The following is a 22025-nucleotide window of genomic DNA, read 5'->3' as shown; positions in this document are numbered from 1 at the left end:
CCTCTTTCTGGTAGCTGAGTGCTTTCTGATAGTATGGCAAAATCCAAGCCAGGAAAGAGTGTTTTTAATAACCACAGGTGGATAATAGGTTTGCAAAACACAGTAACAGATGGGTATTTTAAATCAAAAGAAAAACAGAGAGGTTAAGAGGGAGCACTCTCTTGCCAGACAGTTAGAGCTCAATACCTGCCCAACTTCTCTGAAGAATTACCAAGAGAACAAGAGAAAAAAACCTGCAGCTTAGTCATATTTGTATTCTTATTAAATGCAGGACTGCCTGAGGCGAACAAGAGCTGATATCATAATTATTGGCTTGCCTAGCCAGCTGCCTTCTCTCACCTGATGTAAGATCAGATCTTTCCAGCCTTTGGAGACTCTGTACCGCTGAGCCTCCACTCTCTCTGCAGGGCTGTTTGAATGACCTAATCCTGTCCTGGAGCAGCAGCACGCCGTTTTGCTTCAGTAAAAAGGTAAGAGGAAACCTCTGACAACTTCATATAGCTTTTTAGAATTCAGCCGTGAAAGCCAAACGGAAGGGGGAGCAGAACTCTTTTGCTTTGGCTCATCTATTTAATCTGAAGTCCCCGAGGCTGACTTTGAAGAACTTCAGGCTGAGGGAAGGGGAAGGTCAGCACCTACATCCCGTTCCTCGGCAACTCCTATAGGTATTTATCAGCCACAAGTGAAGACTAGCAAGAGAAGGATACAAGAAAACACCAGGTAAGTTCATAGATCCATTGGTCTAGTACTGTGAGAAATGAAGACTGTAGTTGATTTCCCAATGGAAAAAACAAACAAACAAACAAACAACTTTTCTTGTCTCGGTGTATACCGGCTTAATCTAAGGTACTTTCTGTTCCATAGTTACAAAGAAAGCTGGAAGTGTTTATCACTACCTGAAAAAAAATAAATAAATAATTTTTTAAAATAGCAGAAAGACAAACCAAGAAAAGTATTTATTAAAAAAAGGTGGGAAGTCTCATGTCTCATAGACTCCTACTAGATTTATTTCAAACTTTTCCAATGGTGAAGCAAAAACTTGGGAAGTTATATGTTTTGAAATCAAGCTTGCTTTTACTACGGCCTCCGTTTTAAATCTGTTATTTTTGCCTCGTGTGTTTTGTAGTAGATGAAAACTTTTTTTAGACTTAACTCTTGTATTGAAAGGTGACTGAAGTGACATCCAGATAGAAGCTACGATGTGTTAAGTGCAGAAATTACTAAATTTGAGTACTGGAAATGGAAACTTGTTTCTTATTTCTCTATATGTGCAAGAAGTATATCGCTTTCTTTTCACTTCTTAGTTTCAGACTGTTAGATTTCCAGCAAGAAAGGAACTGTTTGTGTTACAAACACAATAATTATCAAACCTATAAATAACAGCTAGCCATCATTCACTCTTGGCTCTCCTGCAAATTTACTGGACATCAGATTAAATCTTGGGAATTAGATTTTATTCTATAAATTTTTCACTTTGGTTTATCCGAACTGTATGTTTCTAACTTGAATACTGATATGAGCTAGGTTGGACTGGATGGGGTTTAGACTGAAAATGTATATATTTTGTTCATAACTAATTATGAGCATAGAAGAACAAAAAATATTAAATAGCTAGAGTGCATATTTCTTAAATAGTAAAGGATTGTGTAGTTTTCTTTCAACCAGGTGATGCCCTGTATTATATATGTAGCCAAGAAAACATACACATTGTTTACCCTACATTCCGGTGAGGGGAGATGAACATGGGTAGAAGTAATATTAATGTAAATGAAACATCCTGGTAATTTGAGCATCTACACTTGTCTCAAATGTTAAAGTATAGTGTGAGAAAGTACTAGCTTGTGCATGAACAGAGATACTTGTATAATATTGCCGTGTTCCTAGATATAACAGGAGCCATGTGTCAGTTACTGAGATAGGAGTCAGTTGAGTACTCCTGGGAGTAAATGGAAATATCTATATGCCACTGTGATAGGTGTAATATAGGAACCTGGCAGGAACCCATGAAGACACTTGCCATTACTGCAAAACACTGAGCTGAAAGAGGAAAACATAGAAAGAGGGTCATCTACCTGAAGCAAGGTCTTTCTGATCCATTCCTTGTAATAACAGGCATTTTCTTTTTTAGGAGATTAGTTTGCTGCTCAGATACAGTTTTAGAATGAAATAATGAGAAAGACATATAAAAAACCCTAGAAAATGCACGATGTCCTTTTAGAGCATATATTTTGTAAAAACAGAAATAAAAAGAAAACATAATTGTTTAGGATTTCTGGAAACTAAACATTAACCACAACAGCATTCTAACTTTTTTGGCCATAAACTCCAGAAATTTAACAAAGAAGTGGTGTCATGCAGAACTACTTTCGAACATTAAATCATTCCCACAACCTAGTTGCATAGGCTGTTAAATGACCAAGGACAGGGAGAGAGTGGTACAACCTCCAAAAAAGTCAGAAACAGAAATCTTTAAGTCCTGCAAAAAATATTGGTAATTGATTCACATTAGAACCAAAAGGAGCCTGATTACAGCCCAGAGTGACCACAGCTAGTTCTGAAGTCAGAAGTTCTGCAGCAATTCATGCAATAATATTTAAAAGGCCTAAAGTTGGGAAAAAAAAAAAAAAAAACAAAAACAACAACAAACCAAACCAAACCAAAACCCCACCATATATTTAGCCTTTAAGAGGTAGGGACTCTAAGCACTGAAGAGTATATAATGAAGAATTTTCACATGTACTACTCTGTCCTGCTTATAAACCAAACAATTACAGATGCAAAACATTCTAGCAGCTTACGTCTCACTCATGTAGAAACTTTGGAAACTGGCTCTTTCTGACTGTGTCCATTGGAAAGTAAGGAAAAGTGTTGTTTTGGATGTGGCATAAGAAAAACAGTATTTGGTAGGTCAGTGTCTGTAAGCCATAGAAATAGTAAATGGAGATAACTTCCAAGCAGATAGGATTGACTGTTTGTGGCCATGTCCTCTATCGCCACTCAGAAAGCCTGAGCTTTATGATTTGGGTCAAACACACCTCTCTGCTCTCCTGCATCACAAAAATCATTAGCTCGCAATACAAAGAGATTAATTATGGAGATAATGCAGATTAAGTGAGAAGTACAAATAAAATCTTCCTCTTGTACATCTGTGAGTATGACCGGTGCCACACCTTTCCAAGGCAATTCTTCATTTAGTTAAGATTTGAAAGCAAGGTGGCAGTTCTCAGAAGCCATGCGAGGTTGAAAGAGGCTGGAAAACCCTGAGTAGGAGCCCACTAATAAATCACCATGGAATGGCATCATCCTGTCTGCCTTAGGAAGCAGAGCTGTGAGGTGCTGCTCTTTCTTCTGAGTCACTATTGAATCAATGCCCTAATACGGTGCTAACAACAGGATGATGCTTACATTAAGGACTAAAAGCAAAGTCTTGGCCAATTCTATTTATCAAAGACACTATGCCACTTTTAATAAGATTAGGGAAATAATTAACCCTTTTGCCACATTTCAAACATAAATTCAAGTCATACCCTCATAATCATAGCCAGCTTCTCTGCTACTTCTCTAACTAGCTCCTCACTCTATAGACAAACATCCTGTTTTTCTGTTGTTTTCTTTTAAATCAATTAAGTCCTGTACAACACAGACATTTTTTTGCATCACTTTTGTGCAACTAAGTCTCCTGGTCATATATGAGATACTACCAGTAGTTTCTTCCACAATGCCAAGAAAGCTGAGGCCCCCTCTATAATCCAACATGCCATGCTTGCTAGATTCTTGAAAACACCCTCTTCCTGAGTGGCCTGTGTGCCACTATTCTTTCTTCAAACCGACACATAAAAGAGCCATGTATTCCAAACAACTGCAGTAGAATATATTATTCTTTATTTTATTCAGGATGCAAGACCTTTAGAGTTGTCCAGAGAACAACAACATTACTTTTTTGTATTATATAAGCAAAATAATAAGATTATTATATGCATTTTACCTAAACTCCCTAACATTTTCAAATGAAACCTGCATTCTTTGTGCCCTGTTAAATGTTGCCAAGTATTGAAGGGAGCTGCTAAACATGTGGTTAGTAAAGTGATCCCTGTATAGTCTTTACAAATCTCAACAGTGTCTTTTGAGGCTTAGTAAATATATGTAAAATCATTTTAAGATGTTTGGATGAGACAGGGCTACTGCAATCCAGAGCATTATTATCTTTCTGTTGGTGAAGTGCTCAGAAATGAATGAAGCATATAGGGTGAGGTTCCATCAGAGTCATGTAATGAAGCTAAACATGCTGTCATTTTAACCCAATTTGTTTCCCTCTGTACTGCTGCCTCACCAGTTTGTTAGAGCCTCTCAAAGGAGCTCATCTAGTGTCAGCTTACAACTTCCACACCTAGCCCGTACTTTACTCCTGGAATGGGTAGGTATCCCTGCCCTGCAAACTCTTAACTGCTGGTTCAACAGACCTGCCAGGACAGGTCCCTGCAACATTCCCCTCTGTGGGCAAATGGTAGGATGCCAGAAATATTAGACAGGAACCTGTTCTCCCAGGAATGTAAGTAATTCATAGAAGGAAATAATTTACTATTTTCCCAGCTGGAATAATTAAACAGCTAGGCACTGTCCTCCCAAGGTGCAGAAAAGAACAAACGAGAGGGGGGAAGAGTAGCTGGAATGTTCTTCAATACAAATTCTCTTCCAGGCTAAACAACCTTAATTCTGTAAATCTTTCCTCATAAGTCACATCTTCTAGGCCTCTGACCATTCTCACTCCTCCTCCTATGGACTCCAAATTGTTTCAAAATGCAGTGGCCAAGACTGGACACAAACCTTCAGCTGATACTTTACCAAGACCAAGAGGAGTTAACTTCACAAGTCTCACAGAATATATTTCTGTAAGCACCTTATACCTGCTCGTATGTCTGCCTTTCTCATTATGGCATGATTTAGGTTCAGCTTGTAACCCATTAAAACCTCAAGATGTTTTTTATGCAGAATTGCTACCTAGTCACTTGTTGTCATTCACTATCTGCAGGATTTATTATTCCTGCCTACATGTTGAACTTGGTTATTATTGAACTGCGTTTTATTTTCTTCACATCCTTTTTCTGACTCCATATTAATCCTGTCCTCCATATACATATGCAAAGCCTTCCATCTTCACACTGTCTCCAAATTTCATTAGCGTTCCTCTCTAGTCTATCACACAAGTCATTAGTGAAAATACCAAGTAGTATCAGACTCTAAGATATCCACTCAAAATACTCTTTCATTCTGAAAACAAGCAGTCAGTAACTACTCTTAATGCTCCATTCCACCCAGCTTTACCTTCTCTCTTCTTGAGTTTTATCTAAACTAAATTTTCTTAGTTTGCTGCTGAGAATGTCATGGGAGACAGCGTAGAAGCCTCACTAAAGTCAAGCTGTATTACCTGTACACCTTCTCCTCTTCTTGCAAGGCCAGTATACAGGGAAACTACACTGGTACGACAGTTTCTCCTTAGCAAATTCATAACAGCTTTACTTTTGCCTTTTATTACCTTAGTTTAGTGTTTTGGTGGGTTTTTTTAATTTTGTAATTTTCTGGGAATTAAAGTTAAATCTGTCATCTGTAATTCCCTCATACTTTCTAGTTTGAAGACAGGGACTATATTTACCTCCTTTCAGGCTTGTATATGACACTCATACTCAGCGAATTCTCAGAGACAAAGACCTGCAGCTCTGCAGTAATTTCAGCTGATTCTCTAAATTCACTAGAATGAAATTAATTGGGGCCACTAAACCTGACGATGTCAAAAAGCCTCAGCCCTGTCCTCTGGGAGGTGAGAACACACGTATTCTTCAACGTATGAGATCAGAGGCAAACATCATTAATATTCCAGAATTTCTCATACTCTGACTTGGCATTTCCCCGTTAGTTTTCCATTGCGCTTTAAGGTCACTAATTAATGTATGCCCTACTTTTCCACCCAGGAATAGATTTGGGCTGGGTTTTTTTTCTTTGAAATGCAGAGTGTCTAGAGAGCACCTGACCTACCATATGGGTTTGAGGTCAGCTTTGTGATATCTGAATTCTGTTTTGGTAACATGCAAGAAATACTATTGTCTAGTGTCTTGTATAAGAACATTTCAAAGCACTGAAAAATTACATACTAGGACCAACATGTTTAACATTAGCCATTAATGCAAGGTTCTCTGTTTGGGGTAGTCTGCACACAGTCTTCTGAGGTGTTGAGCAATAATACCACATATTTTAATCTACAGAAATTTACTGTCTGTAAGTATATATCAGTTCAGTAAACAACATAAAATACTTGTATTTGTATGGAAAAACTCTTTGCCTCACAAAATTTTCATTCAATGGTTAAGACTCACTAGAAATCTAGCAATGGCTTCCTAGATTTCTGTCCATCTTCACACAGGTGAGAGTAGCCTGCAGCCTAATTTGACATGCATTGGCTAGCCATAGTTTCCAGCAGACAAACTTAACAGCTAAAAAACAAATGGGGCACAGCATAATTCAGTCACACCTGGTCTTTTTTCCTCTCTGACTCTATAAAAATACAACAGGGGACAGTTTTCAACAGGGAAAATAAGCCAGATTTATCTATGCATCTGTGTGCAGAGTGGCTCAAGAGGACTGCAAAGGGGACTGCAAAATTTGGTTCAGAGTGGCGGGTGAGAGCCTCCACAGAAAAAGTAATTTTATAAAGATATTCAGCAAAAATAGGAAAAGATCAGGTATACACGAATAGAAGATTTTCCCACATATAAAGATGCTGTTAAGCTAAAAAAATTGAGAAAGAATGACAAAGAAAATTTAAGAGATAATGAAAATGTGGAAACTGGAAATATGCATATACTGAAACTGAAGGTAGGATGTACCAGGAGTGAACTGAATGTAACAATCTTCATGGAATTCTGAAAAATAAGCATATCATGGATCTATGATACTTGCACATGGGTTTAGACACTGTAAGAATCAAGTTTCCACCTTTATTTCATAACTGCCAATGCAAAAATACATACTCTTGGCAAAATAAAATTTGTGATTCTTGTATACTCACTAGTCCGGCAGCACTGAGTTCCTCAAAAAATGTAAGATATGCCAAGAATCACAATAAGAAAAGTGATAACTGTCAGTATTTAACTTGGAAAGAGAGAAGGAAAGGAATACTTCACTGAAAACCAAAAAAAGAGAACCCATAAGAATTTCTTTGCCCTAGTTTATCAAGTCATATTTGATGATGCGTTCATTGGTGATGTTTAACGCTCAGACAAACACGCATGTTTTTTGCAACAGACACAGGGCCCAGATTTCCCTGACAGAAGAAACTAGGCACATGCTTTTTATTTTTCAGTTGTTTTTCTGCTGATACTTTAATCTAGCTGACCTGGCACTGAGCAGGGTGAGTTGGACCAGGTGATCTCCTGAGGTCCCTTCTAGCCTCAGCTTTGCTGTGACACGGAATCTTTCCAACGCTATTTCTGCTCTATAGCTCTTGCTGTGAATTGGAAACAGCAGCTGTGAAAACCAGGCACCTTATAGCTCTGCTCTACAGAGTCCCAGCCCCAGAAGAAAATGGCCTTTGACCATACTGTGAGATCTGCCGTAGGAAGCTACTATCACCACAAAACAAGTTGACAAAGAAAGCAAAGTATGAGGTTCCTTCCAGTAGCTGCCTGGCCTCTCCACCAGCAAAGAATAACTAAGCTGGCAAAAGCTTCTCATACAGAAATTTATTTCACACACCCTCAGATAAAACTAATCCCAAACACAAACCTTAAATATAAAACACGTTCCACGCTTCATAACTGATAGCTATCACAATATAAAATTCTGCGTTCAACAGGAAAAAAATATTAAATTGGAGTGCATAAATATGTGAATGCAAAAAGTCTAAAATAAAACGTTTTTTAATTTCAAGACTTGACTTTATGAATTAATATCTAAAAAGTCTCCAAGCAACATGCTCTTTGTTCAGGATGCTACTTTAGCTTGCTGGCATCTTTTTCATTCTACTGAATCTGTAGCACTGTGTTCTGCTTTTGCATTACAGCCTGTAGTCCCCCAAAATACTATCATATTATAAATTTAGTCCTATATGTGTTTAGTCAATTTGAAAAATCTAGAAACTAGAATGAGTTTAAAACTGTGTTACACATAGAGGTCTTTAAGAGAAAGTAAAATTCTAAGCCGTTGCTGTTATTGATGTTGGGTTTTTCTAAAATATAAATATATTTTTATATATCAATTCTCTTTTTTTCTCCTAAAATTACTATTCTGAGAACAGAGTTAGCAATAATATAAAACTGTACTTCTAGTCCCTTAATGAATATTCTTTATCAGCCGTGCTTTAAGCACTAGAAACAAACACCTATAAAAAAGTTTAATTTGCATTATTTTTTATGTATAAGAAAACGGAATGGTTTTTGTAATAAGTTTAGTTTTACATCTCTTTCTTTAATGTGGTAATCCCCTAAGATCAGTTAATTATGTTTTATGTATCACAGAAATTTAATATTTTAAGAAAATAAATGAGCAAAGTTTCAATCTCTTTATAGCTAGCTGCTCCCAAAAAAAGTAACATTGCATTTCAATAAAGGAGGTAATTTTTCACACTAAGGACAGAATGGACAAAATCCCTGTTAGAGGGGGCATGAGTCTCCCAGGAAGAATTTCTCGTGCTTCATAAGCTGCATGATGATACATGTGCGTCAAATTCATCATGCACACAGGGAAAAAATGCAGGACTTATGATTCCTGTTTAATTTTAGCTTTTTTCTTGTTTCTAATTTTCATCTCTATTAAGAATTTTGTAACAACATCAAGGATGTGTATATAATTCAACAGAATTTTGTAACAGCATCAAGGATGTATATGTAATTCAATACACTTGCTTAAATGATGCTTCCTCAGTGAAACAGAAACTGTTTATTCAGACTGTTTATTGCAAAACTGTTTCTGCACACACAGTTTTTGGATGTTTGTTGTTTCTGTGAAATTCCTATCCTTTATTTCAAGGGTGTTATTACCTCATGTTTTGTGGTGAAAGAAATCTCTATTCTGTAAAGTCATTGGGTTCTTTCTATAAGTGAGAGGTGGGAAAGGCTACTCATTGTGCAATAGAATCAAATTTCTCCTTAAAAAAAGCTGTGAACTTTACATTTTCTAGTTTTTGTGGTTTATTCAATATAGTTTTAATTATTTTTTTAAAATACTTTGCCATAAGATATTTTAATTAACCATAATTTGGGACAGAAAGAATTAAAAGCGTATTTGTTGTCTCAATTATCAATATAGTTGACATGCTTACCCTCAAGGGATCAACTCAGTAACTGGACAGACACACAAACAGATAGAATTTGGAATTTGTTGAGAAACAGTGGGAAGTAGATCTGCTATTTTTAATACATATATAGCTCTTGAAGGAGATTCTCTATTGCTTCAGGTATTCATAAAGAAGTAAAAATATTTAAGCATGGAAAAGACTATTATCATGGTCTCCATTTCTTAGATATTCTATTGATAGAACACTTTTGAGATTTAAACTCTGAACAGGTGCCCTTAATCTCCTGAAGAGGGGTATGCATTTCACAAATTTCTGCATTTTCAGTGTTTTTTGCTGGGCACGGGTGCCATTAATTACTTAGTACTGCTCTCCTGTTCAGACAGATAATGGCCAAACAAAAAGTGGATGTAAAAGTACCCTATGTTCCACAAGGCAGATGGATCTGGCTGAAAAGTTAATCCTAGATAAACAAATCACATTATTTTGCCAAAATTTTGCATCAAGCATTTAACTCATGCTGGCTTGAATGATGTGCTTTTAAACAACCAGGAATAAAAAGAACTGGGGAAAGAAACTTAGCTTTGTTTTGCTCTGCTTTTAGAATAAACAGTTTTCACAAAGATTGAAGAATTTTCCTGAAAGAGTTAAAATAGCATAAGATGAAGAATTAAGTAAAGTTAACTTACAAATCAAATAGCTATTCTCGGTATTTTTGCTTTTAACAGTAAGGAAGCAGTGTTTATGAAACAGAAATAGACTCTAGGAATAAATTAGGCATTGGAAAAACAGGTGGGTGTAGCAGAAGGATGAGTACTTGGAAAGTGGGAAGGGTAAAGGGGAAGAACAATCACTGGTCACTTTGCAGTGAAGCGGAGAGAAGGTTAATTGGGTGAATGAACTTTGGTGCAACTTAGTCTGTCAGATATGGCCATATTTGCAGTTTTTAGAGGCTCTTATGCTGGTCTTATATCTCATAATTGTAAATAGAGATGGTTTCAGTTGTGTCTATTCTCTCATAACTTCCCTCATTTCCAGATCTTTTTTCCCCCAGGAACTTCCTATGTACTTATATTAACAGCAGACATTAACTCTTCCAAGGCTTACAAAGAATGAACATAATCCTTCCTGAGAATTTTAATGCCTTCATGCACAACTTCTTGTTTTGTTCACTGTATTAGATTTGCTTTTCCTTCCCCCTCCTCCCTTCTTTTAGACTTCCTAATTTCAAGTCATTTATATCTCATCTTGTTCTCAGCAGTTATTCCTTCCTAAAGGATTAACATATTTGTATGTTACTCATTTCACCAAACAATGTCAGGCCATATTTTCCCATAAGGTTCTTTAATCCTCAGAACTGTCCCTTATTTATTCTTCAGTCTGTCTGACTGTCTCTTGCCCCTTCTGGTATTCCACAGCCAATGTTTTAAATTACAAAACTTGGTTCTCAACTTGATGCTGGGGTGTGAATGACTTTGTAATTTTGGGGGCAGGGAGGGAAGAGTGTGGGGATAATCAGGAATTTGCCTTTTTATATCTTCACCCTAAATTTTTTTTCTCTCTCCCTTTTCCCTGACTGTGTCGGCCACAGACCCGTGAAGTCGGAGCTAGCGTTCATATATTTAATAAGCCACAAAAAGACTTTTCCTTTCCATTAACTTGTCCAGCCATCCCTTGAATCCATACAAGTTTTTGCATCTACAGCACCCTGTGGTAGGGGCTTGAACAGCTTAGCTACACGCTGTGTAAAGAACCACCTCATTTTGTTAGTTTTGCATCTCCTTCCTATTAAGATCATTTGATGGTCTGCAGCTGTTGAATTAGAGAAAGACTGCCTTCAATGCCTGTTCACCCTCTGTGCCTCTTGTGATTTAATAGATCTCCCACTCTTTCACCATCACCAAGCATCTTTTTTCCAGGCCAAACCCCACTTACTCATTCCTCATATAGAAGCTGGTCCAGACCTTTGATCGGACTTGCAGCCCTCTCCTCAGCCTGTCCTGGACAACTGTCTCCTTTTCAAAACAGGGAGAACCAGAACTGCACTGTGCTCAAGACGACAGTGCATCATGGGTTTATACGGTAGAAAAAAATCGTGTATCTGTTTGTTCTGGTTTTCCCTCACAATTCTTAACATTTGATTTTGCTTTTGGGATTGCTATTATCATTGAGCTGACATTTTCATGGAACCACCCATCATTACTCTTTCCTGAGTTTTAATGGTCAGCAAAATACATTTTTTTTTTCTTTTTTTAAAAAAGGAAGTTAGGATTACTTTTTGGTAAACGATGTTTTGGTGCTTCTATTTAAGTTTACCTACAAGGTTAAATGTCCCGTCACTGACTCTCATAATGTCTTTTTGCTGTTCCTCCCACCCAATCTTCATCATAACTATTCAGAATAATATTATCATCTGCATATTTTGTCATTTTGCTTTTCACTTCATTTTCTAGGTTTTTGGTGAATACATTAAACAACACAAAGACTCAGCAGACCGCTAAAGATCACCCACAGCACCAGTGATCTCTTTCCTTATGAAAAATGATTACTCATCTTTACCTTTCATTTTCTATCTTTTAACTAAATACTTACCCATGCAAAGACCTTTTCTGTGGATATTCAGGATTTCAGTGGATATTTAGTCTCCTTAAAACCTTGTGATGAAGCATCTTGTCAAAAGCTCTTTCTGATAACCTAAGCAAATTATCAGCCCAATTTCCCCAGTATACCAGTTCAAAATACTTTAACATGCTAACCAGTATTGGCTGCTGCACATATAGAAACAACACCTGAGTTTTGTGAACAGAAAGGCTATTGCTAGGACTGGAGAAATAAATGTCATTCTCCATTACCTGTTCCTCCATCTTTACTACTTTATATGCAACATTTTTCATGCATGCCTAGGAATAGGTGTCAGCAGAATACATCACTCCAAATCAGCTGTGCTTCTGTGAGCTAGCTGGATTAGTTACTAGTTGCTAGGTGGATGCTGAAAGACCTTTGATCTTAAGAAGCCAAAATAGGAGCTTGAGTCTTGGGTTTGTTTTTTTTTTTTTATCTTTTCAAAGGTTTCCTCAGGAACTAAATGCTTGAACTAGTGCTGCATTATTTCTGACTGCATACAATTTCTTTTCTTCACTGAGAGTCTTAGAGGCCTGTGTAAACTATACGGCATAACCCAGACTAAACATGTAAAACAAGTACAAACTATAGCTTGCACTGATTCAGTTTAATTCTATGTAAAACTAACAGAAACTGTCCCAATGAAAACTGTAACTTACAGCAGCTTTGCCGGCTAACATTAAGAACTCAAAACAGATTATAACGGGTGAAATTCCCCTTTGTATATATGCACTGTAGTCAGACATTTCCAAAGCAAAAACTCCAAAAACACTTCAGTTAAATAGCCCCTGAACTTGGTTATCTCTGTCTCTACTGTTTCTCTACTTAACACATCCCTGCTCAGTGAATCAGTCATTCAAAGTTTTTTGTTTTTTGTTTTAACATACTCAGCTTACGACTGTGCAAATAAGATTCCCAAATCCATTCCTCAGATCAAATAAAGGTAATTACAGAGCTTACTGTGGGCGATTCCCAGTGGGAGGGTGGGAGTGGCCACGGGTGGGGCTGCAAGGTGAATACTGTACATGCACAACAGAGAAAATGGGAATGTACCACACCCATCATAAAACATGCTGCCACAGCCAGCAACAGAAACCATTAGGGTGGATCATCATACACACCTTCTCATAAAGACAGAAAGATGGCATGAGATCCCAAGATGAACTCTCAAGTCACAGGGAGATGAGCATGACTCACTGAGAGAGAAAAGGAACATAAAACAAATTATAAGACTACTGAAGGATCTATGCCATCTGTCCCCCATGTTCCCCCTATATGATGTTCCCCAGAGCATTAATAGTGTACACCACACTGCATACAGCCCTTAAGCTATCAATAAGTAATTCATGGGAACAGCTTACTATTAATCACGTTTATTACACTAGTACATAAGCAGCAAGGAACAGGGCCACAACACGTTAGATGTTGGGTAGAGTAGCTGACAGTTCCTGACCCATGATACTTGTATCATTCAGTGGTTCTCACATTTTTTTAAACGTTAACCAATCTCATCTCTTAGCATTGTCTTTAAAAACAACTGACACTTGCCTTTCAATTAAAATTTAATGCTGAACTCTAAAAAAAGAGATCTCATAGAAAATATTGTGGATAGCCCATAGACTGCTTTAGAAACCAATAATTAGAAAAGCCATAGTAGAAGGGAAAGGCATATATTGGAATATATCAAAAGAACTAATAACATGATAGAGGAAAGTAAAATGACATGGACTTTCATTGCAGGGAGAGGAAAGGAAAGAGGATGGATAAAGGAATACTTAGAAGGAGACAATCTACATGATGATAGGATAAAAGGACACTGAAGGGAAAAAACGATTATGCGAAACAAGGCTATAAAAAAGGTAAGAGTGAAGCACAGATGCAGGGACTGTGAGGGTTACCCGGAGAAGAGAAAAGTGGTAATTCCCTAGTATATTCTCATAGTTTTCAGCAATCCACAGTTCAGGAATGTTTTAGCCAAAGAAGGTATCTCTTTACTTACTGTAGCTGCTTTATTTCTGCTTCTTCCTATGACTTTTTTATGTCACATGATTGTACCAATGGCTCAACTATACCTTTTTTATCTACACATTCCCACTCCCCAGACCTGCTGCAGAGTAAAACTTTGCTCTGAATTCAGCACAAAGAATTCAGTTACACACTTACTATTATCAGCCCATGAATACTCTATGCCGTTATCTCTTGTGCTGGTTTGACTTGCCAACCAAGTCGGTTATTCATGAAAGAATCACAGAGTTTCTGTATCGTATTAACTACTTCAGCTCTTGGAACCGTGTCTGACTTCATGCTTAGATGTCTAGTATAAAGCAATGAAAGTTCATACTCCTCATTCAGAAAATAGCACAATCATTCATCCATAAACCAGGACAGAATATACAAAGGATAGGGTGTTGAAAATACCATCAGAGTTGCAAAGCTGGTAGGGAGAGCTAACATCTTTTTTTATTAGGTTAACTGGTGTAGTTGGAAAGATGTATTAGTGTTTATTACAATGAGGGAAAAGGTGTGGGGAAAACCAAGTCCAAATGACAAGTTCATTCACCTTCTTAGCTAAATTTTTCCATGCTTGGAAACTTTCTGTTCAGTGCTGGGTTCCCTTTCTGCTGAGCTAATTATATTGGCTCAACACCTGTGAGAGACTTTCTCTATCAAGGGCTTCACAAATGTTGAGTCTGACCGGTCTAGAAGAAATATGGAAATTCTTATAGTGTTGTTAGCTCAGCCGTACCGCATGAATTTCTGCCACGCTTTCTATTTCTGCATAAATTAATACTTTAGCATTAGAAATAAAATACATACCCAAAATGAACAGGATATGCAATGCAGATGAGAAGAAACCCTATGATCTGTTTTTCTCTATTTTGAGTGAATTGCTGTGTAGTCGGAGAATATCTGCTGTGTAAATGCCATGGCATGCCTACATCTTGAACAGTACATGTAGTTTTGGTCTTCCCATCCCAGAAAGGTGTTAGCAGAACTAGAAGTGGTTCAAGAAAGGGCTGCAGATATAACCAAAGGTCTGGAATGGCTTCAGAATGAGAAATGACTAAGTAAGTTTCAGTCTGTAAAAGAGAAAAATATAACAAAAAGGTAATAAATCACAAACCAAAAATCCTCTGCAGAGACAGACGTGTCCCTCCTTCCTCACAGTTGCTGTCAGAAGTAACAGATACAGGATAAAATATAAACAAAAAATAAAAGCTACAGTGTTGATGTAAGGATGGGAACCTGGACTAAAGACCACAGTTGACAGTAACACTGGCCTGTAAATTTTACTATGTTCAGTCATGCAAAGAAATGTCCTGGTTCTGCTTCTTAAAACATTTTTTTCTATACAATAGATTTAGGACAAATGCCTGCCTTTTGTTTTTTGTTTTTTTTTTAAAAAAGTTTGTTTATACAGATAGTTGTAGTATTCTGTAAATATGTTCTCATAGCAGATTAAAAACCTGCTGCAAACACTCCACTTTCCACTTACCAGGAAGCACTGGGATGGTTTAGAGCTCCTAACCACCCCTTCCTGAGAGCACATCTGGACATGGTGGCAATTACCCAAAGTCTCTATATAGTACAGAGTGATCTCTTGGTATTCAGCCTTGACTACAGGTAGTCCTTAAGGAAAAGAAATAAAAACTGGTAATTCAGGAACTGTCTCATAAAAAATGGCATCCTTCCTTTACATGAATTCAGTACCTTGATGTAGATGACCCAAAATTTTGGTAGACTTGTTAATGGCCCATGATACTGCAGACCAATACGCTGTCAATCACTCTTAAATTTCTCAGACAATTACTCCATCTAGGCTTCTTCTTCATTTTTGTATTTGTCATTACATCTTTTGCTATTTCATAATGAGTCCCATGTTTCTAGCACCCAATTTCCTTCAGTAATATTTGTCTTAACACACAACCTTTATTTACTACTACATGTGGCTGTCATAAATCGATTTACTTTCTCTCAAATCTCTAATGAAAATAATAAATTACATTAGAGTTAACCCTAAACCCCACTAGACAACATGCCCTGGTTAGATTTGTCAAATTAAGTTCATCATTATTCTAGTCAAGTGTCAGTTCACGTAACAAGTCTCAAATCCAAACTCATATGGAATTATTCCACAATCAGCTCTATTTGAATAGAATCTACACTTCTGTGGAGCTCTGAAAACCAACCACCTACCTACATGTAAACTCATTCAATGTTGTAACATTCAGGTTATTTATATCACTCTCAGAATATCTATTCCATAGGAACTGATTCACATGGAGAGATGTAACATCAGACAAGGTGTAACGCAGCTGTAGCCAAATCCTCTTTCCTCCCCGACAGTTACTATTAAGAGGGTAGCAAACACATCCCATGTAATATGACGCAGAAAGGGTCTCATGGTTGCAAACTTTCTTCACCCATACTTGAGATTATCACTGCTCCAGCCCTGATGAATTAATCTTGTTTTCCATGTGCTCCCACTAAATATGCAAAGTTATTTCCAGAGATAGCTAAATGTGGGCAGTAACCACTACCTAGCCATGAGAGAATTGACCTCAGAATCCTTGAATATGAAAGCAAAAATAGCATAGTTAAATTAAACAAAGACTCACAAACAGATCTAAATTCAGAAGAGAATATACAGTCCTTAGAAACTCTGAAAAAACTTTTCAAGTATCCTGTGATCAAGGTCCAATACATACTAAAAAGATGACCAAGAAAGCAGTAAGAAACTGATGTGGCTAAACCAGAGTTTAGTGCTGTGCAGACTAAAATCCTGCTCCTGAAAATGTCCTCTAAAAATATGGCAAGCCTTAGTAACAAGAACGCTAGAGATCAACAAAGCAATCATAGCTATCACCAATCATGATCCAACACAACCTTTAGTGGCAATCTGTCGGGAATAAGCTTTGAAAGAAGATCTTGCATACATTGTAAGCCACAAAAATTTCTGATTCTCATTAATAAATTCATTTTCTTCTGAAAGTTTCCTATATAAATAGTTAAACATAGAAATATTCCTGTATATATGGCAAGTGTTAGTCATAAAATTTTAGTCACTTCTACAACAATTTGAACTTGACATTATCAGGGGGCAGATTTTTATCTATAAACTGAAAAGTGGAATTCTAAAATCTGATGTCTTCTCTGACTCCTTTCTCATAAAAGACTCAGGAAAAAAATCCCAAATAGTTACTTCTTTCTTGCATCGGAAAACATCAGTGTGATTTGGAGAGGAAAACGATGATTTAGTGTTTTGGGGAGGGGGCAGACAAGCGAGTAGCTCACAGAAGCCAGTGTCAAGCAAGGATCAGCAAGCTGCCTAAGGCATGCATGCAGAAAGAATTACGAATTGGGGAACATCCAAACACACCTTCCCCTCATGAAAACTGATCTCAGCTCGAAGGGATGGAGAGGGCATTTACAGTAACATACAACGTTTAGAGCGGTTCGGGTTGCTTAGACGGCCCAGTGCCGAGCTCTGGTGAAGTGTATCACCTGCCAAATGCCCTCCAAGATCCAGAAAAGACACAAAACCAAGAATTGTTTGAACTATGGATTGCTGCCACAGGACTGCAGTCATGCAGAGCTAATAGATCAGCTGCTGCTACCTTGCTTATCCAAACGCTCAGCTGAGGTTACAGTTTCACACCATTTTCTTTTTTTCAAGATAGTTATCTTATCACAGGAGCCTGGGATTGTCATGCAACATTTACAAAAGTAAAAATTACATGGGCTGGGGAGAAATGGTTCCAGCTACATCTGGGATAATCAGATACCTTTTTCCAAATCAAAGCATCATTGTTTTTAACACATCCTACATCTAAGCGACCCACAATTCCCTTAAGCTGTCTCCCAGGAGCAGTTTATTTTAAATGATTGATTATAATCCCGATTATTGACAACTTCCACTGACTGTAATTTTTTCTCTCTTAAAGAACATTTTTCAGTAAGTGGTCTGATTTCTCTTTGCTAAAATCTGTATTAACAATGCAAAATGGTTTTGAGGGGTTTTTTGTTACATATTCTTTCTGCAAAATTAAATTAGTGTCTCTAAGGGACATTTTCAAAGAAAAAAAAAAAAAGATTTAAAGAACAGTAACACCAAAGATTTTTCAGTATGTTAATTTGGCAGTTTATAGTATTCATAGCTAGCTGTGATACATACCAGTGAAAGTAAAGTTGCAAATAGCTTTTGGAGCAAGAAGTCTGGACTCCAAGAAAAAAAATGAGAAAGTCAGAAGTACCTGACCAGAGATTTTTCTCACAGCAAGCCATATCCACAGTATGCCATTTCTAGGGTAAAGATAACTGGGAGAGGCAGTTATTACTGAGCTGCTTGCTGAAGAACGGTGCCGATCTTAATATGAAAACTGAAAACTGAAAACAGCACTGTGATCATAGACTTGGGATTTTTCCCCATATGGGAGATCCCTCTGAAATAGATTATTGACAAAGGCATTAAATAACCACCACTGAATGCAGATTATCAGCTCAACATTGTTTTAGTACAAGGCTGCTTCTCATTTAATAACCAGTAAAACACTTTCACTATGCAGGGGGGAATTTTTACAGTATTAAAATGGCAGTAAGACTCCTCCTTTCCTACCAGCCTCCATGAGACAGCAAAATGAAATTCATAAACAGAACCTGGCAAAAGTCTTGGAGAGGAGGGACAATAATTATTTGATCTTCCTGGACCTTTTGTATTGACTGTCCAAATAACCATGATATATTCACTTTGTTTTCAGAAAGGAGGTCTGATTGCCTTCGGTAAGCAGAGCCAGACTTTTCTGACCTATTGAATTAACCCTTTAGATAACACTTCTTTTTATCTGGTTCTGTCACATAACGACAACAGAAAAGCTTCAGGTGTTTTTATACTCTGCAACCAGAGCTTTTTGACTTACCTTTACTATTTTCATTAATCTGATTTTCTTGAAATCAAGCTCCTCCTTATTCTTTATTTGTGACCATTTGTCAGGTGTCTCTTGCAATGCAAAAGTCATTAGGCAAGAATTGTAACCGTACAAAAGCTTTTAATAAAATTCTAATGCTTAACACCACAAATTAGGCAGCTGGGTTGAAAAAATGCAGTATAAAAGAGAGGTCAGACACCGCTTTGTATAACCTGAAGATAAGTGGGAAACCAGCACTAAGAGGCCAGTCAGTGTGAAACACTTACCAATATACACACATACAAATTTCCTAGTTGACAATTTTCCCAGCTGCTTCTTTCAAGATGAGTGTCAGTTAGAAGCAGATCTCCCCTTCAGTCTCTAGTTAAGCTACTGGGAGAAGAGTCTGCACCTAAGACACTCCTGAATTTTATCTAACATATTTTTTTCCTGATATACTACTACTATAGGTCTCATACTTGATTCCCAAGCCCCATTATGATTTATCCCCTCAGGCAGTGAAGTCTTACTCATCGTAAATACAGATTTCTCTTTGAACTATAAGGGCAAAAAAGGCTTTCCACATTTTTAGGTGATATATCTTTGTTAACCAAACCTAAAAAAAACCCTTAGTTATTTACCTAACAGCCATTTAAACACGTGGCAAAGACCTTGCAAATTAACTCTTGAAGTAGCTTTTTTTCCTTGACTTGTGCACCTGAAATCTAAACTACAAAATTATGACATCTTTACATAGATACACACTTGGTGTGGTGTTACGTGCATGATATAAAAAGAGGATGCAAGTTTTTCTTTCGTAGTTTTACTGAATGGTTACAGTGAACAAGGACTGGGAAAAAAAAACATGGTAGAAAAATAAAATACTGTAAAATTAAATTTATTCCTCTTAATCCGAAGAACACCATCAGATACATTTCATGTATCCAGAGATCAAAGATTGGGAACTTGAGAGCAGACACAACTAACAAAAATAGGTATGAAATGATGAAGTTATTTACATATCTCAGATACATTTAATCATGCAAAACAAAACAAAAAGCCTGAAGGGATTAGTACTAATAAAAAAAAAGCAAAAGCAAAAATATAAGTCTGTTGTAACCACTAGTCTAAGTAATGATAGCAAAAAACCCTTTTATATAGTCCCACTGAAAGCATTTATATTACAATCTCTCAATAAAGCAATATTGCTAAATTTGGACAAGCCCAAAGCAATACATTTTCATTAACTTATGAACCTATAGAAAACAAAGTAATGACTTATTTTTATAAAAATTGTGTGGCAAATCCATATAAACTTTGTACCACATCATCACTGTAATTGTACCCACAGAACATTTCTTTAAGAGATTGAAAAAAAAATAAATTCAACTGTATTAGAAATTCTTCAGGATGGGTTATTGTCCAGCTGCATATCTAACCATGCTTAGTCATCTGCACATAACAAGATGGTTTCTTTTATAGTTTAAGTTTTAGAAAATATTTATTGTCATTTGATTTTGTCATAACAGGATTTCTATCTGACGTGGATTTGGTAATGGTTTCACTACTCCAAGATCAATCTAATATTAAATTTTCTTCTTCGGACACTCTGGAAAGGGACCAACAAGACCTCATGAAGACACAGGGGGATTCAGTATCCCCAGTTCAGCCAACTGTGAGTAAGATGGCCCAGTTCTCTTTCTCCAGAGGCACAAGTTCAGATATAATATTCAGCAACTGCTGTACTAAATCTCAGCATCATTAACTTGTAACAAAGTAAACACTGAAAGTTTTATTCTTGAATAGCAGAAACCTGAGTTATTCTTCTGAGCTAATCTTGAACTCCATGCTACATTTCCTGTTTGATGGCTTAAAAAGCCTATTTAAAAACAAAACAGACTATCCATTTAGCTACTAATCCAGTAAAAATGATACATTTAAAGTAATTCTCACCCTGTTTCTAAAATAAATAAATAAATAAGCAGACAGACAGACATCAGAACCTTTTTGTCTACTCCCTGCCAGTGGAGGATACCTTCAAGAACTTCAGAATTTCTTGGGATTTTTTTGGAATAAAATGATCTCTATTCTGTTGCCCGTATAGTCATCATGTTTTCTTTTCATAACAAAAGTACAACTGAGAACAGCGTTTTTCATCAAACAACATATATATAAAATAACATTATATATAACGTTATATATATATTATATGCATATAATATATATAGTATATATTATATATACATAATATATATATAAGATAAAATAACCATTGACATACTTTTATTACAAACTTTTCAGATGGAGAATTGACAGCATTGCCATTCATACAGTTTTATATAACTAAATAAAGGGGTTTTTTAAAATTCTTATTTAACAAAAGATATCATAAACACTTGTATTAGGACTACAGAGGAAAGCAAGGAAGTAAGAATTAAGAAGTTACAAACTAAGCAAGTTCGTGTTCATGCGAGAAGCCAGAAGTGTCATGAGGTCAGATTTGTTGTCTGCAGGAATCCATGACAGAACAAAACATTAAGAGCTTTGACACACAGGCCCATGTGCAAATGAATGAAAAAGCTGTGCCATGTTCCACTCTGCAGAAAGCACTGGCTTTACTCTGACTTCCCTTAGGGACTTCTTGAAATCTGTTTCTCCCATGAAGGCATATAGTCCTTTACCTGTTCTCCTAAAATACCATAAAACCAATTTGGTTTTGGAGGGGGAAGGGGGAAAGGGACCTCTTGGTAATCTGGTCTGACTTTTTGTGTAACACAGAACATTACATTTCCCCCTTCACTGAACACAATAACCTGCTCTTGACTTCAGCATGTCTTTTCAAAAGGCATCCAGGTTGTTACTCAGCCTTGATGTCAGGGAAAATATGCATATTTTCTAAGCTGAATGTGTTCAGCTTCAGGATCCAGACACTAGTTCTTGTTAAGCCTTTCTCTTCTAGATTAAAGAGCACTTTAGTAGCTGTTATTTTCTTTTTGCTAATGTGCAAAAGGGAAGGGAGGAGATGAGACAGGAAGAAGGTTAAAATGTCTGCCTAGAGCCTACCTGTCTCACAGAATGAGTGTGGCTATTTTAATGAAAGGAAGTGATGTAACTAGCAACATATCTGGCAGCTTGTAACACCATCAGAGAATGAGATCAAGCTCATTTGACTAAACTTGTATATGACAAGACTTGCACTTATCATATTCCTGTCA

General features: G+C 36.8%; 1 protein-coding gene across 6 annotated transcripts in view; it reads left to right on the top strand.

Annotated features, from left to right (window-relative positions):
* The first annotated feature begins 377 nt into the window (after positions 1-377).
* The window catches only part of FOXN1 (forkhead box N1), a 42212-nt gene continuing 20564 nt past the window's right edge, over positions 378-22025 (top strand). For 2 of the 6 annotated variants that reach the window (XM_033004324.2, XM_033004284.2), the window contains exons 1-3: positions 638-720; positions 13646-13764; positions 20340-20485. In XM_033004324.2, coding sequence (XP_032860215.1) covers positions 20366-20485 — 120 coding nt within the window. In that variant the 5' untranslated portion in view covers positions 638-720; positions 13646-13764; positions 20340-20365. Of the gene's footprint in view, positions 471-637; positions 721-12796; positions 12849-13645; positions 13765-20339; positions 20486-22025 lie in introns of those variants that run through there. The other 4 variants (XM_033004315.2, XM_033004307.2, XM_033004301.2 and 1 more) reach the window with 4 other exon arrangements.

This window comes from Tyto alba, unplaced genomic scaffold, assembly GCF_018691265.1.
Source record: "Tyto alba isolate M040663 unplaced genomic scaffold, T.alba_DEE_v4.0 Super-Scaffold_19, whole genome shotgun sequence".
NCBI lineage: Eukaryota > Metazoa > Chordata > Aves > Strigiformes > Tytonidae > Tyto > Tyto alba.
This window is presented reverse-complemented; position numbering and strand designations above follow the sequence as displayed.